Source organism: Trichosurus vulpecula, chromosome 9, assembly GCF_011100635.1.
Source record: "Trichosurus vulpecula isolate mTriVul1 chromosome 9, mTriVul1.pri, whole genome shotgun sequence".
NCBI classification, from domain to species: domain Eukaryota; kingdom Metazoa; phylum Chordata; class Mammalia; order Diprotodontia; family Phalangeridae; genus Trichosurus; species Trichosurus vulpecula.
Genome location: NC_050581.1, coordinates 37,487,024 through 37,506,153, shown reverse-complemented (window position 1 = coordinate 37,506,153; position 19,130 = coordinate 37,487,024). Strand labels below are relative to the sequence as shown.

The 19,130-nt window shown below is 40.2% G+C and overlaps 1 protein-coding gene across 2 annotated transcripts in view; it reads right to left on the bottom strand.

Moving 5' to 3' along the window:
• DOCK8 (dedicator of cytokinesis 8) overlaps positions 1–18,790 on the bottom strand; it is a 312,866-nt gene extending 294,076 nt beyond the window's left edge. For both annotated transcript variants that reach the window (XM_036737707.1, XM_036737708.1), the window contains exon 1: positions 18,645–18,790. In XM_036737707.1, the coding sequence (XP_036593602.1) occupies positions 18,645–18,697 (53 nt within the window). In that variant the 5' untranslated portion in view covers positions 18,698–18,790. The remainder of the gene's footprint in view (positions 1–18,644) is intronic.
• Positions 18,791–19,130: the final 340 nt, after the last annotated feature.

Genomic DNA, 19,130 nt, shown 5'->3' with positions numbered 1-19,130 from the left:
GGAAGTACCAGAGCTGGGATTTAAACTGAGGTCTTTTGACTCCAAATCCATTGCTCCTGCTAGTACGCCATGCCAATCTATGCCCTGATGGTTGTTAAGAGCAATCCCTCACTATTAGGTAATATAGCATATAACAATTCCAAACCAATGGTTGTCTTTTATAATGTGAAAAGTAGCTAGTGATGACTCACTTCTGTAAGTAAATGTGTCCTCCATTTTTCTTTCTGTAAAATGGGTTTCACAATGACATATCTGTTCCAAAAGCAAAATAGAGATTCAGGACAAAGTCAAGTGCCAGACAACTTTTAATATACATCTTTTTCTTAACTGCTAACACATAGGAGGTAGAATGGCTTAATGAATAACGAGCTTGATATCTAGGAGACTCTTGGTTCCATTCCTGACTCTGACACATACTAGTACGACTGTTAGTCAGTCTCTTAATTTCTCAGTGTCCTTCATGCAATTATCTGCTGATCTGCACCACTGGAGGCAATTTCCACACTGAGAGTTGCCCCACACTAATGAAATCACAGACCTGGTCTAAAAAAAAACGTAAATTAAAGAGTCAGTTTCAAGAGTGATTATAGAGGGAGGAAAAAGCTAAAAGAGGAGATCAATTAAAACTGAATAGTGTGAAATTATGATGACCAAGCTTGATAGCAAAAAAGAGACATGAGAGGACACATTCCACGCACTGTGACTTCTCTCTGAAGAGGTACAGGACTGTGGATATAGAATATTGCATGTGTCAAACTTTTTTGACATATTGGTTAGTTTTGCTAAATTCTCCTCTCCCCCTTTTTCATTCTTTGTTATAAAGAATAGCTCTCTGGGAAGAGAGGAGAGAGGAATACACTGGGAAATGTAGTTAATGTAAAAACAAGATGTCAGTAGCTTCTAAGGTCTCTTATGGCACTAAATTTATGATGCTATGATCCAAAACAAACTTAATTTGAAAAAGGAAGGATTAGAAAGAGCTTTGGTACGGTACTTTATTTATGTGGACTTTTGTGATGGGAGGATAATAGTCTTATAAATGGTATGTATGCAGTGTTATGCTATTAGAAATTATCATATTATATTAAATCTTCCCATTCATATTAATTTATTCATTCAAGAAATATTTACTGAGTTCCTACTCTTAGAAAGGCACTGTGAAGGTGCAATGAAAACACACACAAAATATGACAAGCCTTTCTGAGAATGTTCACTTAAATATTCAGAAATATGAAATTAATATATTTCATTTCTCATATATTCTTCAGAAAGATGAAGGTGGACTTAGATGAACTACCATACAAAGACTAATAAGCTTTTAAAAGATAAGTCATAAATGACAATGAATTTCAGACTTTTTGAGAATAAAATAAATGGAATTTTTAGATGACTATTATAATGGAATAGTGCAAAGAAAAAAATTTTAAAACTTTAAATCAAAGTGCCTGAAAGTTTGTACTTTTTTATCTAAATCTGGGTAACTTTATCAAGATATGTTTGAGCCCTTGTATTTGCTGATGGCTTGGATGCCCCGAAGTCTTTCTTGCTGGTGTCATATCATTCTTTGTACCAAGTACTGTGTCTGTTTAAAAACGACAGGAATTTTATTTCCTCCCTAGTTGTCCTACTATTTCTCTCCTTGCCCTTCATTGCCAAACTTTTTTTTCAAAAGAGTGCAGTACCATCCACTTTCCTCATAATTCTTTGCAATCTAACTTCCTTCCCTCCTCCACTCTACTGAACTTGGTCTCTCAAAGGCTACTAAGGATGTCCTTCTTACCAAATCTACTGGCCTTTTCTCCAATGTTATTCTCTTTGGTATTGAAGCACCCTGTCCTTGAAAATACATCTTCCATTTGCTTCTAACATTTATATGACCCTCACCCTTCCTTTATCTCTCTACATCATCTTTTTCTATTTCCTTTGATGTTTTCTTCTCCTCTCACTCCCTAACTCCAGGCATTTCCCATGGCTTATTCCCCATTCTTATTTCCACACTTTCTTCTGTTTAAAAAAAGAGCCATCCATTTAATAATTTCCGTTATCACCTGAATTTAGATATTTCATAATTTGTATCTTTAGTCCTTACCTTTCAGCATAGTTCTATGTCCATGCCTCTAAATTCCAGACATTTTCATTTGGACATAATCAGACTCAACATACCTAGGAGAAGGCTCATCATTTTCCCCCCAAAATCCTTTTCTATTTGTGTCTATGGCACTATCATTCTTCCAGTTTACTCCTGACTTGAAACTTCATGATCATCTTTGACTTTTTAAAAATATCTATGCTGAGCCTTAATTTCTTTATCTGTAAAATGAGAAGGTTGGAATAGGTAACAGTAACTGTCTCTCAGCTCTAGATCTATGGTCTATGACAAATTAGTCACCAAGAAACATTTAAAATTGTCTCTAGAATCCATCCTTGACTCTCCATGCCTGCAACCACTGCCCTAATCTATTCCCTTTTCATTTAATGACTCTATTATTATCAATTATATTTGCTATTCTACTATTAAGAAATTTTCATATAAAACAAAGTCTAGTCTCCTCAACTTGGTGTTCAATTTCTCTGCAATCTTCCCTCCATCTCTCTTTTTATCTCAACTTTCCACTACTACTCTGTATGAAGCCTCTGCTTTAACTCAGCTGGTTTTCTCATAGTTTACCCAAAATCCCATGCTCATGACTTTCTTCATGTTGTTGCTCATGCTTCTCCCCATATATCTTCTATTCAAGAAGTAACCCACCCTTCAAGACCCAGCTCATCTCACCTTCTAGAAGTTTAATGATCATACTTCTCCTGAGTCTTCATAGTCCTTATATATGTAACATTAGTTTTTGTTTGTTTTTTAAATTTAGTCTCCCTAACAAGAAAGTCAACTTTTTGGAGGTGGCAACTTTCCTGCATATTCCTTTTGTATCCTCCTTCACTTGTATAGTGCTAAATTCAATGCTGTGCATAGAGTAGATGGTAAGATCATGACCCCCTCCTCCTCAGCCCTCACCTCAGTGCTAGTAGGAATTTTAAGATTCTACCATTGTCAGTGCAACCCCTCCTTGAACCTGTTTATGTGTGTGACTAGTATAACCCCAATTTTAAAGAGGCTTTAACTTGATCTATTCAATGGTCATCTTCCTTAAATTCTTAGAGGTTTTGAGAGAGGAATATTGAAGGCATTTACAATTATTGCCTTATTAGCTTGATCTTTTTGCAATTCAATTAGCTTTTCCTTTAATAACTTAGATATTATGCTATTCAGTATATACATATTTAATATTAATAATATTTCATCATTTTTGTTGGCTTTCAAAATAATGTAGTTTCCCTTCTGATCTTTCATAAGAGTAGCTATTTTTATTGTTGCCTTGTCATAGATCATGACTGCTACTTCCACATTTCAGAATTCAGCTAAAGAAAAATAAATTCTACTCCACTAATCATTTTAACAATATTTGAATCTTTGATTTTAAAGATATTTGTGTGTGTCTGTATGTGCACGCATATGCTTATACAGTGAATTCTTTTGAGTTCTGATGCATTCTGCCTTCCTCTTCTGTTTTATAGGTAAGTTCATACCATTAACATTCAGGGCTATAAATATGAAGTTCCCCACCTCCTCCATTCTATTTTAAAGAAAAGTAACAAGGAAGGAAAGAAGGAATGGAGGGAGAGAAGATATCAAAGACTTGGTATTCAAAATGTGTTTTGCTTAGAACAATAGGATCCTACTTTCTTTTTCTTTAGCATATTTCTTTTTGATCACACTAACCCAGGGTTTTCTCTCTTTGTTTACTCATTGACCCTTAGACAAGTTGGTACTACTGAGAGACAACAACCATATAGCTCCCTTTGCACATGCAAAGTGCTAGTGGTTGAAAAACCCAGAGAGCCCACCCTAGTGCTGTCCCTATACTCTGTCCCCTTTTACTCCTTGGCTTTTGGACTTGCTTAAATTTATGCTGTTTAGGGAATAGAGATTCTCTTTTTAGATCACTTTTGGTTTTGTTATTTATTTCTCTTGATTGTCATCCCAGGCTGGCTTAGAAACCAGTGGCAGTCAGCTCTACAGGTTCAAAAGTTCCCACACTTTCCACTGGGGGAAAAGGAACTAAATACATCTGCTTTGGTTATAGGCTCCTTTTCTTCCCACTTCTATCAGTCCAAAAGGGTAAGTATGCTGAATTCTTTTATACAGAAGAGACTATCCAATATCAAAGAAGGAACAGATAGAAAGCCCATGGGGAAGGAGAGTAGGGAATATCGGCCAGCACAGTCCATTAGAAATATTATGGCTAGGGATAAACTTAGGACTATAAAAACTTTCCTGTTTAGACATTGGTGGTGATGACAATGGCAGTGATGCTGTGTGTGTGTACATGTGTGCTTGGTGTACAATTAATACAGCCACTTTGACTGGCACAGGATGTCAAGGTCATGGAAAATACCTCTGAGGAAGCAGTTTCACAAAACCAGGTATCTTTAACACTACAGCATTTAATCACTCTCACTACTGGCACCAACTACACCACCCTAGTTGCTACCATCTCTCTGAAAGAAAAAGCTATGAGGGAACAAACCTAAGTGCAAGTATCTCCCCATATGTTCTTAAGAGAGAAGACATGCTCTCATACCAGAATAGCTTTGTCCTCCTCCTCCTCCAAGTACGTATTTCCTAGAAATCTCTTTGACCAAACCTGAAAACCTATACACAGAGCATGACCTCAGTGGCCACTCAAATTCAGGGACAGGGACAAGTATCTATGGCTAATATAGAGTGAGTCTCTGACACAGGGTTTTATGATGAACTAGGGTCCTCCTCCCTTTTTTTCCTCTTTATTTTTCATTATAAGAGATGACTCTCTGGGAGGGAGAAGGGGAGAGAGAATTTGGGAAATGAAGATAACATTTTAAAAAATAAATATATTATATATATTTGTATGCAATATATGTATACATGTGTGTATATATATATGTGTGTGTGAATGTATATATGTGTATGTGTGTATATATATACATATATGTATATAAAATTTCCTTACTATATCTTATACTATCAAGAGAAGTTAAAAATAAGGTAAGTTTTGAGAGAGGCAAGGAGGTGAGTTCAGTTTTGGACATATTGGGTTTTAGGTGTTAATGGGACATAAATGTGGTTACCTAGCAGGCAGCTAGAAATAGAGAAAGAATCCTGGGATGAAGTATAAGGGTAAAAATATGTGTTAGGCAGTCATCTGCATGGCGTTGAAAAATTGAAGTCAAGGGAGATAAGGGAGTATAAAAAGAGAAGAGGACAAAGAAGGAATCTTTGCTGATACCTATGCTTAAGGGATGGGAGGAGAATTAGAAGCCAACAAAAGAGACTAGGAAAGAGATCCATTACTTTATAGTCATTTCTTGCTCAGTCATACACCGTACTTACTTAACTTGGTTTTGAATTACATTTCCATGACCTAAAACATATATACACACATAGAATGTCTAAGCAAGAAAGTTGTTTCTTACCCTTATAGCCACAAAATCAAATCTACCCGCAACAAACCATGATGTGCTACTAATGAACTAATGTAAGTTCTGAAAGCAAGTGCCAGAAATGTTTCTGAACAAAGATGGCAGCACTGGAATAATAGATCTAAATGGACAAACTCATTTAGATGTATGAGCTCTGGTACATGGGTTAAAAGGTTGTACAGATTACAGTGTAGGGAGTTATCAAGGGAATTTCCTTACCAATTTGATGAGTTTACATGGGGCAAAACTTTGTTAAGGACTTGCAAAGCATCTCTCTCTGGAGAGTATAGATATGCCCACTGGCACTTTGTTGAGAAAATTTTAATCTCAGTGCCTGAGATGAATTAGTAGGTTCACCTCTTGGGAGTATGGACTCTTGCGAGAGGTGTTATCCTTGCATGTTAGATTACGAAGGAGAGAAAACAGACTGCTTTCTAGACTTTTCACTTTTTGGGACCTTTCCCCTTCTGCCTTTCTTCCAGATATATCCTAGGCGCAATAGGTTATGGCAGATCCTCCCCTATGCATCTTGCTTAAAGCATTAATAGCTACCTCATAGCAGAGGCACATATGTGATCGCTCATGACATCTGAGGGAGAAACTAATAGATGATGTCATTCCTGAACCCCATTCTCCTCAATAGAGGAAGTGGGGGATTTCATGGATAGCACTAGCTTTGAGGGTTGCCTTGTGGATAACCCCAAGTTTAAGGATTTAGGTGTATAGTTTTCTATGGAGAGAAAGGGACTCTTCAGAGAAGGATGATTCTTGGAGATAGAAGGGGATTGCATATATGGCCCCCTAATGCTAAAATGATCACCCATAAGGGATGAAACCACAAAGTAGAAGAATAAGCAACTTGGATATTTTTCATTCCCCTATTACAGTGAGATATTCAGACAGTATAGATACTTTAGGAAGGTGACTATACATATATATATACATATATATATGTATATATATTTCCCTTTCTGGGAAATAGAAGTTGTCAGGAGGTCTTTGTGGGATTAAAGACGAACTCACCAAAATGTCGGTGTATTGTCTTTCTAGTAGCCCCGAGCTCAACTCTCTTAAAAGGAGAATAAAAACTGGTTTGATACTGAATCTGAAAGACTTTAGGCCCCTGTAGAAAAGTGTGACCCACTAGAGAAGGAAAACTGTGTTGATTTTTTATGGGCTTTGTGGATACTTTGCATTTTTTTCTTTGTTTTCTGTAGGGTGAAATATAGGTTGCCCTGTACCTGGTACATGCATTGTTATCTTGAGTGCTTGTACAGGATTTGGGTTCTCTAGTGTGTATAACTATGAAAGATCTAGACATAAGCTATATTGGACATTCCTCAGAGTAAACTCTGGGTGAGGAAATAATAATCTCTTTATCAAAAAATGAGTGATGTTTATGGATTAGCCTCTAAGGTTAGACCCGGGTCCCTGTGAGCCCAGGACTTGGAGGCATTGGGCCATGGCTAACAATAGTTACACCTCTTACATGTTTCCTTACCCTGTGTTGGGAAGGGAATATGGAAATAATAGACTCTTTCAACTGCATAATCTCCTGAATCACAGCTTTAAGAGAGAACTGAGGCTTTGTAGCTGGTAGCCTAGAGGATACGTTTCCCTCTCCCTTTTTGGCACTAACATCTACGGAATGCTTTGTCTTCAGAATACTTTTCAGTGTTGTTCTGAGAGACAGAAGCCACAAGGTAGCAGCGCTCCTTTGTAAGGACTTTCGGAGTCGCTTCTGAGCTCCAGGGGGAATACCAAGGCGTGACTGGCCAAGCACCCGGTGAAACATGGGAGTGGGCAGCTACATTTGGGATGGAGACAGGGAAAAGACACTGTTTTCCTGTCTTCAAGCATTGAGTAATACTAAAGAGCCGTCCTCTTTTGACTTACTGAACGTTTGCTTAAACACCAAAAGGACCAGATTTTCATCTTAAGAGGCAACGTGATGCAGAGGAGAGGGTGTTGGACTTGGAATCGGGAGACCTGAGTTCAAGTTCTGCCTGATACACTTACTGGCTTTGTGGTCATATGTGCCAGTGACTTAACCTGAGAGGGGCAGCATGGCCTAGCAGACATGGCACTGGACTTAGAATCAGGAAGACATGAATTCAGATCCTACCTCAGATACTCAGTAGCTATTTAATTCTGGGCAAGTCACCTAACCTGTCCATCCTTCAGTTTCCCAATCTCTAAAATGAAAGGTTTGGACTCCGTGGCCTCTAAGGTCCGTTCTACCTCTAAATCTATGATCTCTGATCAATAAACCCTTAGATGCTCAGTTTCATCATTCATAAAATGGCAAAAATAATACTAGGCACAGCGAGTGGAGCACTGGCCCTGGAGTCGGGAGGACCTGAGTTCAAATCTGGCCTCAGACACCTGACACTTACTAGCTGCGTGACCTTGGTCAAGTCACTTAACCCAACTGCTTTGCCTTTCCCCCTCAAAAAAAAAAAGCCCAAAATAATAATGATAGTTGCACTAACCACCTTAAAAGGTTGTTGTGAAGAAAGTGTTTCCTAAACCATAAAGGGCTACAGAAATGTGAGTTATTATTAAGAAAAAGATTGATATGAAGGTCACCATAGCACAGCAGGCTCCACCATCCCAGACTCAAATTATGGCATTGCCACTAAGTCAGAACTTACTGAAAAAATCATTTCATTTTCTGGTCTCACTGTAGAAGAGAAAACAATGATATCTGTTCTTTGTATCTCAAGAATACTGTAAGGGCGAATGGAGCATTCTGAGCTCCTTGGAGAAGGCGGTTATTAATATATGGGTTGCGTCAAAAAGGTTGATTCATGAAAGGAAAATGAACAAAAAAAGTTTTTAGAAAAAGCAGATACTCTCAAACCTTTTATCTGGATAAAAGTGAGCATAATGAGTTACATAACAGGTAATTTCATTTTGTGATTAAAAAGGGATGTTAATCGCCTTTCTACAAAGCACTTCATCTAAAGGATCTACTATCACAGGAATTAGAGCCAGAAGGGTCATACAGCTCATCTCATCATCCCACCCCCTCATTTTACGGATGATGAAAGCAAAACCCCAAGAGATTAAGATAGTTGCCTACAGACACATAGATATTAAGTGATAGAGTGAGGTTTTGGGCTCAAATTTAGTTCCTCTGATCTCAGACCTAGTACTATTTCCAAAGTGCCCTTATCCTATGTTCAAGTAAAGCAAAATACCATTGAGTCAGTCAGCTAGCATTTATTAAGCATATACTGTATCCAGGCACTGTGGCAAGTGGGAGGATAGAAACAAAGGCAAAAAAAAAACAACCCCACAAATTTCTGCTCAATCAACTCAAATTTTCAAATAGATTGACGGACTCATCAATTTAGGAGCTCCCTCCAAAGATGCCAATCAAAGCCCATCCATGCGTGCTCCTCCTAAGGGAGCCTGGTCCATGACCTCATGAAAATTTGCCACAGGAAGTATACCCAGCATGCTGAAGGTTTAGAGGTTCCCCTCAGAATTTTCTGACTATCTATTTGTTACCCCTTCTTCTTACCACTCAGCCAGCACATTTTCTCTTTTCATCCTTGCTCTTTGGAGTTCTGTTAGTGGGTTATATGTCATTCACAGCCTGGTCACTAGAGTTTAAATATTCTAGCCCCTCTGACTCCTCTGACTAAATATGTTGAACCAACTTAGCCATCTTGTAATTTTTTTTCCCTAAAAAGCACTTGTCCTTAATATTCTGAAGGATCAGTGGTTTCATCAGTGTGGGCATGTACAATGGGAGCATGATACAAAACAACTGGACAAAAGGAGAAATTAGATGAAGAGTTCTGGAAACAGACCATAGACCTATCATGGAGGCATGATATAGTAATGATGGAAGACTACAACTCTTTGGTCACCTGCTTTAACCATTCTCTCCTCCATGTCAATTTTATCCTTCCAAAGGGGGAGGAAGCAAAATAAGGGGAAGTGCTATTCTGGACATGATTCCGACCAAGAAAGAAGAACTGGCTGTTGAAGTACAAGTGATGGAAACTTTAAGAGGAAGTGGCAACTACATCTTCAAATTTGTGATCGAGAAGGGGATAGTCTGACTCAAACCCTAGATTTGGGGATGACGTATTTCAAAGAGTTCAAAGAACAAACAGGTAGAATTTTATCTCCTGAAATTTTACAGCCCAAGAGAGATGGGAAGTTTTCAAAAATGAAATTCCAATGGTACGAACAGAAATTATTTTCACAAGGGGTTAGACATAAAGAGAATGATGTGGATACATGGAGAACTTGAAGACCAGCTTCTTTTTAAAAAGACAAATAAGGGCAGATAATGGAATAGGAATAAAAATGATAGGGCCCTATAAGAAAAATGGGGAGGGAAGCAACTAGGTGGCACAGTGGATAGAGCAACCTGGCTCTGAGGTTAGGAGGACCTGAGTTCAAATGCAGCCTGAGACTAGCATGTGACCCTAGACAAGTCCTATGTGACTCTGGACAAAAACAAAAACAAACCCACAAAAAATAGGAAGAATGTCAGGGATTTTAAAGCTGAGAATAAGCTATGGTTGGCAATATAGAAATATAACATGGTCCCAGGAAAGTGAAACTGCCTGAAAGTCAGCCTTAGAGTGAGGAAGACGGGTTCAAGCCCCACCTCTGATATACTCTATACTACCTGTGTGATCCTGGGAAATCAGTGACCTTGGCAGCACTCCAAGACTGTAAATTACAGAACAGTTGCAGATGGGCATTGGCAGAAGTTTCCTTCACTGAGAACTCCCTACCTCTACTAATGAAATCTCAAGTGTAGACAAAAATAGAATAAAATAACCACCCCCCAAAATAAATGATACTAATAGATACAGATTAATTTAGCTCTATTTTCTTTCTCTGGACACAGGGGGAAGTGGGTCCACAAAATAACTCATTATGTGACCTTGGGAAAGTTCCTTCTCCTCTCTGGGCTCTAGTTTCCAAATCTGTAAAAGAAGAGGGTTGGACAAAATAATCTTTAAGGTCCCTTCCAATTCTAAAGTTCTGGGAATGATGTCACTTTCACAAGACTAATTTCTTTCCCCTTTAAACTCTGAAGAATATAAGCATCCTCTCTTTTAGAACGAATTCCTTGCGAACAAGGACTGTCTTTTGCCTTTCTTTGTATCCACAGTGCCTGCCACATAGTAGGTACCAAATAAATGCTTATTGACTGACTGACTCTTTTCCTAGATGGTCTTCCCTATAGACCCAAGAAGGCTGGATTGGAGGACTTCCAACTGTAAGGTTCTATGAATTTGGATAACTCTGAAAAAAGCACTATCCTTGTCAGCAACACAATTATACTTTGGTCTGTCAGTCGGTTAACTAGCATTTAACCAGCATCTATTATGCACCAGACACTGTGTAAGTACTGAGGGTACAAAGAGAGGCAAAAGACAGTCCCTTCTCTCAAAGAGCTCACAGCTTAATGGGAGACATCATGCAAACAACAGTGTAAAAATGGGAGATAGACAGAGACAGAGTCAGAGACACACAGAGAGATAGAGATATCTATATCTATCTATAGTTCCTGTTTGCTTACAGATATCTGTTTATAAATATCTATAGATATCTATATCTCCTGTTTATATAGACTTTTCTGCATGTTGTCCATATATACGCTGCATTTATATATAGGTAAATGTTGCACGTATCTCTCTCTCTCTCCTCTCTCCCTCCCTCCCTTCCTCTCTGTCTCTGTCTCTCTGTCTCTCTCTCTCTCTCTCTAGATAGGTGGCACAGGATAGAGTGCCAGGCCTGAAGTCAGGAAGATTCATTTTCCTGAATTAAACACTTACAAGCTATGTGACTCTGGGCAAGTCACTTAACCCTGTTTGCCTCAGTTTCCCTATGTGTAAAATGAGCTGGAGAAGGAAATGGCAAACCACTCCAGTATCTTTGCCAAGAAAACCCCAAATGGGGTCATGAAGAGTTATACACAACTGAAACAACCCCACAACAGCAACAATCACGTACATGTGAATTTGGGGTAACTGCAGAGAGAAGGCATTAAGGTTAAGGAGGACCGGGGAAAACTTACAGAGTGATAAAGAAAAAAAAAGACAATATGGTGGGTTTTTAGCACGTATAATTCATGCCATCTAAACTCAACAGGGTCCCCACCACTGGACTATACTTTTAAAAAAATTAATCTTTGACTAACTTCACATAATCTTCTTCCCAGTACTTGTTCCAAACCTTCTCCTCTCTCAGGTCCCCAGCTCCACCTGCCTCTCAGCTGGTCACTTATCCACTCAATCTTCTTTACTTAAGTCTATGAGAATGAGATAGCTCTCCTCGTCAGAGCTATTTGTGTCCTTGATCCCATGCCCTCCTGTCTTGTGGGCCCTTGTCCCATCGATCACTCCCTTTCTTTCTCTCTCTCTTCTTCAGTGGTTCCCTTTCTAATTGATACTTCCCTTTCACCTATAAACATGCTCAGATCATGGCATAGTAGAGTGAGCCCTAACTGTAGTCACAGGACCTCAATATAAATGCCACCTCTGATATTGACATATGTGACCGTGGCATCAGATTCCTCACTTGTTAAAGGGTTGAACAACTTGGGTTGGCTTCTGCGGTCCCTTCCAGCTCTATAACTATGATCCTTTAATTCCTTCCATCTCCTCATACAATCATCCTGTATTTCTTGTGGTAAACTCCATTTCTTCATTAATCTTCAACGCCCTGATACATCGATGGTCTTCATCACTATCTCAAAACTACTTCTCTCCATGATTATCACTGACCTGTTAACTGCCAAAGGGTTTTTCTCAGTCATGTTCTGTCTTGATACCTTTCTGAAGCATTTCACACTATTGGCCACTAGAATGTGACCTCCTGGAGGGCAGGGACTTTTTTCTTATCAGTTGAATTCCTAGCACTTTACATAGGGCTTGTACATATTAAGCACTTACATATTGGTTGATTGATTAACCTCCTCTTAAAAAAAAACAAACCAAACCTAATACCAATTCAGTTTGGACTTCTTGTTTATGGTTGCTTGGATTCCAGTTTGGATTCTTCCCTCTCTCCCCCAAAAAGGGGATAGCCCACTTCTGAATTCCACATTTGCCCTAATGCCCAGCATATTTTGGCCTACCCAACTTGAGACATGTTTTCAGATCCTTGCTGAGAAATTCAGTTCACAACTCACACTCAACATGGCCAAACATGATCTTATCGTCTTCTTACCAAAACTTAGCCTTCTTCCCAACTTCCCTGTTTATTTTATGTTGCTCCTATTGCCGCAAAGCTCAAAACCTCAGATATTTTTTAATCTTCCCTCTTCATCATGTCCCACATGCAATTAGGGACAAAATCCTATCAAATTCTACTCTGCCTGTATCTTTACCATCCCTTCCCTTCTTTGCACTGACATCTCTACCACCTAGTTAAGGCATCTCATTAACTCCTGTCTAGATTATTATAAAAATCTAATTGGTCTTTCACTTCCCAATCTTACCCCATCTCCAATCCACCCTTCACACCACTGCCAACATAATCTTCTTAATGTACAGTTCTCACCATGTCATCCCCTTCTCCGAAAACATTCAGTGGCTCCCTGCTTTCTAAGATACGAGCTCCTTAGTCTGTTATTTATCCATCATTTGGCTCCAGTTTCATTTCATACTATTTCTCTTCGTACACCCATGTATTTCATGTTCCAATTCAATTAGGCCAGTAAATGTTTTCTGATTTTGTCCTGTATCTTCCAGGGCCTGTGCATTTGTGCAGTCCATCACTCACAACTGTAAAATATTCCTTTCCCTCTCTCTGTCTGTTGAAATCCTTCTCTTTTGAGGAAGAGTTTAGGAGCTACTTCCTTCAGGAAAACTTACCTAATCTACCTTATCTCCACCCCCCCTCCCCGCCCCAAGCCGAAAGTGATGTCTCATTTTTTCAATATTCTAATAACCATGACTTTCTCTGGATCTCCCCTTTGTATTCCATACTCTACTCAAACTCATGTTTATTCATATATTGGCTGGCTCATTAAATTATAAATTCCTTGAGGATGGGCATAGTATCATTTTTCATATCTGTATCAGATCATTGTATAGATTACATATATATGTATAGATGCATACATTTTATATATGTATATATACACATACATACGTATATGTATATACACACACAAATATTCTATATCCCTGGTATCTGACATAATGTCGTTACACAGCGAGCACTCCATGCATGTTTGTTGTCTAATATAAGCTTAGATTTGGTATGAAAACACTACTGCAGGCATGCATGGCCTGTCTCCCCTCCCCTGGTAAGCCTCATCACCACACTGGGCTGGGCGATCCTAAGAATACGTTAGTGGGGAATCTGATTCATGAATAGCAAAGTGAAAAATTCCTCCAGTTTTGGAAAATGTGCTTTTTCCTCCAGGAGTGGGCGCAGGCCCCGCCCCCGTTAACTACGGGTTCAAGAAACTAAACCTCAAATTAGGTACCAGAGAACCGGTGAGGATCAGCTGAATCCCACCACTGCCTCAGTCTCCTTACCTGTAAAATTAAAGAGTAGGCCTCAGGTGACTTCTAAAGTCTTTTATAGCGGTACATCTAAGACGCTGTGAGTTCCATATTTCTTGTTATCAGGACAAAACCTAGGTGGTGGGGAACAGTATGGAGAATGTAGGTCTTGGGGTCAAAGGACGTGGGGTCAAAATCTACCTCTGACTGACCTTGGGCAAGCCATTTAACCTCGCTTAAGGGAGGCTTGGCTTCCTCATAACTAAGATAAGGAGCTTGTGTGAGATGGGATTTTGCTTTGGAGCTAAGATTCTATTATTCTTACTGGGGGAGAGGACAGAGCGCTTGGCGTGGGGTCGAGAATGGGGCTTGATCCTAAGTGAGGCACTTCACTCTTATGGGTCTCAAACAACTCCCTAAGGAGTTATCTACCAAGGCGCGGATAGATTATGATACACATTAGTTCCTCAAACTGATAAAGTCTCAGGTCTCTTGTGTATCCCTGTGTTTCTCTTTATCAAATGAAGCATTTTGGAAATCCTCACCCAATATGTTTTTTTCTAAAAGACCACGAGGGCAGGGACTGTGTCTCATCTAGGCAGCTAGATGGCACGGTAGAAAGAGTCCTGGGCCTCGTGTCAGGAAGACCTGAGTTCAAATTTAACTGGATAAATGTGGTTGAGTCATTTTTCAGTCGTGTCTGACTCTTCCTGACCCCATTTGGGGTTTTCTTAGCAGAGACACTGGAGTCCTTTGCCATTTCCTTCCCCAGATCATTCTGCAGGTGAGGAAATTGAGGCAAAGAGGGTTAAGTGACTTGCCCAGGGTCACACAGCTAGTAAGCATCTGAGGTCGGATTTGAACTCAGGTCTTCCTGTCTCCGGGCCCAGTGTTCTATCCACTGAGCCACCTAGCTGCCTCCATTACTACATTTTGTAGTAATCTTTAATTTCTGACAGGTGGAGGAAGAAACAAGAGAAAAAACCTGTCAAAGTCCTGATGAACTCACTTTAACAGTTTCCATCTTTAATAACTTAAATTTAATTTAAACTAAGATGTTGCTATATACATGTAAGAAAAGCATTCTCGCAGCGTATAGCACTTAAGGGGCTATCTTTTTCTTGGGGTGTGGGGCGTGGGGTTTGGGGCAGATTCATGGAACTCCTGCTGTGGACACCCATGAAAAACTGCAACATACAGCATCAGAACTGGGGGACATTGAGAGGTTATTATGACTTGCCTATGGTAACAGAGCTAGGATACATCAGAGGTAGGCAGGACTCAAACCTAAGTCTTCTCAATTCCAAGGACAGCTCTTTACCCACTGGGCTCTACTGCTTCTCACCCTCCCCTTAATTTGTTTAAACAGGAGACTAATTTCAATACCCACAAAACAACCAGCCAGGACTACATACTACATTTTTTTTGACAGACCTGTGATTTTATCAGTGTAGAGAGCTCTGAATGAAGAAGGAATTCCTTTTACTAATGCAGATCAGCACTTTCCCCGCAAGTTAGTCTTAGAGAATTGGCTAGTGAGAGATTTCTGTGTCACTTAGCCAAGGTGTGTCAGAGACGGTTCTTCCTGGTTCAGAGGATAGCTATGTAACTATTGTGGCTCTCTTCAATAGTGATGTCATAAATAAACAAGAATAAATCTGTAATGGATTGAATGTAGGAAGTCCTGGGTTCAAATGTCTCTGGCACTTATTAATTGTGTGACCCTGGGCAAGTCTCTTAACCTTGCTATGTCTCAATTTTCTCCTACTGTCAAATGAGGGGATTAGATTCCCTGGATTCTAAGTCCCTTTCAGCTCTAAATCTATGACTATGAATGATGGTGATATTTTCTTCCTATGTTAAATTTGTACAAAGCTTGGACCCACATCAGCAAACTGATCGCATCATTTCTATGCCTTTAAGTAACAAACGCTGTTCATAAAAAGGCTGAAAAAAAGAAAATTAAATATAAAATATATATTATACTCATGTGATATAAGAATAATATATTAATATAACTATATTAAATACATAATATATGATTATCAATCATTGCCTGAATATTAGATCAGCCTTAATATTTTAATTGGAGGGAGAAGCTATTTAGTTAGTATTGAGAATTCTAATTTAATAAATGTTTGGAATGCCATGATTGGAATGAAATCTGTCAGAATAACAACAATCCCCTGATATCTCCTCAATCCCCTTTATGTTTGTGGAGCTCCAAGGTATCACCGGTGGCCTTGAGTCTCTGCCTTGTGTTCAGGGCCTACTAAGTAATCCTGCTCTCAGCTTTGACCTCACACCCATTATCATTATCAGTCTGGGACCTCAGGATTAGATTAGTTCTCTGGCTTCTCACACAAGCTTCAAATTCCCCTTAACCCTCTGGTGCCACCATCCTTCAGTGCCTTTAAAAATTTACAAGAATGAAAGACAGTGGCTTCCACTGCCCATGACAATTCGTCTAATCTACTGTGATTCTTTGCCCTGGGCAAGGCCATTATTCAGGAAAAGATTCCACACACCCAGGAGACATGTAATGGAAGCTATAATTGATGGACTTTATGCTTTGAGCACCTATTTGACACTAATTATAGTCTCGAGAAGCATTTCAGTCCATATTAATAATCAGATTCTTTTTGTAGATGGGAAAATAACATTACATGTGTGAAATGGCTTGTCCAAACCTTCATAGCAAGTAACTAAGCTGGCAACAAAGCTGAATACAAACTCTGGAAGATCAATCTATGACTACTAATTGCTTGTTCTAAGCAGTAGTAAGAAATCTTGCCCTTCTGACCAAATGCTTTCCTTAGTACAAGCCTGGATGGGGGAGGGGGAGGGTGGGGTGCTGGAGGAGGTATTCTTTATCTATCTAATTACTCTTTTATAAACTCAGCTGAAAAGAAGCTTTAAAAAATATACAGGATCATAGTTTTAAAGCTGGAAGGGCATTTAGAGGACATATTTTGCCCTCGGAAGAAAGGAATAAGATAATAAATTTATTTTTCAAGAATAGTTTTGGATTGTGATAAGATTGGGCAACTGAAAAAATAAAGTCAATGTTCTGATTTGTCAGTAGCAAGATGCGACACAAGTACCACCCCTCAACCTCCCAACAGTCAGCAATTTTCAGTGGAGGAAAAACTGCAGTGTAAGTGCCAAGGGTGAAAATGTGCTTATATTTGGTCTCTATTTATACTGTAGCAAGGCAGTACCAGTCTAATGGATAGGAAGCACAGACCTGAGTCCAGATCCTGCCTCTGCCACCTGAGTAACAACAAGAAAAGTCACATCATGCTCCAATGTCTTAAGCAGCTTTTTAAGAATATTATTTTTAAAAAAATATTATTTAAAAAATATAAATTACAGAGGAGTTGCCATGCTATGTAGCTAGGAGCAGTTTCCAGGCCAGAAGTTTCCTGCACCTATGAAGTCATAGGTCGAAAAGAAAAAAAGAAGATTATAAACCCTAGGGATAGGAACCATATCTCAAGGGTGCTTTACTTCAATGCTCAGGGTACACAAACGTTTAAAAAAAATGCCCTTAGATACTTGCCAGCCCTTTTTGTTTATTTAAATGCAGAATTTTTTTAAAATCACTTTTTCCACTTCATAGCTTCTCTTGAAGGGGGTATAAAAATAGCAGTGGCAGCAGGAGTCAAGCTATTTTTTGAAATGGCAAAATCAGAATGGATAGGCGATCGCCCCCAATCCTCCCACCTCTCCTCCTAGAAATGTCTCTTTCTCTCTCTGTCTCTATCTCTCACTCTCTCTCTCTCTGTCTCTGTCTCTGTCTCTCTCTCTGTCTGTCTCTCACTCTCTCTGTCTCTCTCTCTCTCTGTCTCTGTCTCTCACTCTCTCTCTCTCTGTCTCTCTCTCTCTCACTCTCTCTCTCTCTGTCTCTCTCTCTCTCTCTCTCTTTCTCTCTCTCTTCCTTACGGCCTACCTCTAAAACAGAAGTGTCTAAATAACCCCCCTCTGACCCAGATAGGACTTTTAACAACAAGTCCCAGGGCCCGGCTGCCACTGCCCAAACACCCACCGAGCTCAAACTGCTGAGTGAAAGATGTAATTTCTCTGTTAAGCCGGGCTGGGTTCTGCCAAGAGGGGGCAGGGCAGAGCTTGGTGGTGGAGGGGTGGGGATTGCTATTAAGAGAATAGTAGACGGACAGCGCGGGAGAAGGCAGAGGTCGAAACTGAATGACACTAGCAGGCACGCAATCGGGCTCGGAGATGAATGCTTTTAGGTTTATAGCCACCGCGGAGGGAAATGTATCACAATAACAAAAGCTAGCGGTGTGTATCGCCCGGGAGAAGAAATTTAAAGCACTGTTCTAAAATTAATCCCAGCAGGGGATTCCTTTAATGAACACCCAACACACACACACACACACACACACACACACACGTACACACTTGCACACGCACGCAAACAGTATAGACGAGCATCCAGGCTTGCAAAAACTCTCTCCTTGCTCTAGACTCAGTTGGCTGGTTGGCTGGCTGGTGCTGGGACTTATCTCCACCGTCCGTCCCGGGGCTAAGTTACTCCGAGATCAGCGCTCATGCTTTCTTTCCCCCTCCACCAGCCCCGGAGAAAGTTTGTCTGGGAGTCCGCGGGACTCGCCTTACCTGTTGATCTTGAGGGCGAATGCCCTGCGCTCGGCGGTGGGCAGCGTGGCCATGCCCGGCGCTCTCTCCTGCGTTATTTCTAGGGTCCTGGGCTGGATAGAAGGGGGCGGTGAGCAAGAGAACAGCGGCAGCCGGGCATGCTGAGAGAGAAGTGAGCCTCATCTGTCAATTCTGGGTGGAAACTTCCGCATTTTCACCTTCACTGAAATCACCCAGGGGGAGGGACCAGCTTCGCAGTTGCTGCGGGCGGCCAGCTAACCGGGCTGTCTGTCACCTTCCTCTTGCAGAGAAACCTGAGCCCAGAAAACCCTCGGAGTTCTCACTTCTGCAGGGCTAGAGGCCAACACACATACACGCATACACTCACGCACATAAGTATGCACACACACGCATGCACGCTCCTTTCCTCTCTCTCCCTGGGACTTCCCAGACCAATAACTACAACAATAACTCTCACCCATGGGTGCACTAGCAACAGCAGTCGGG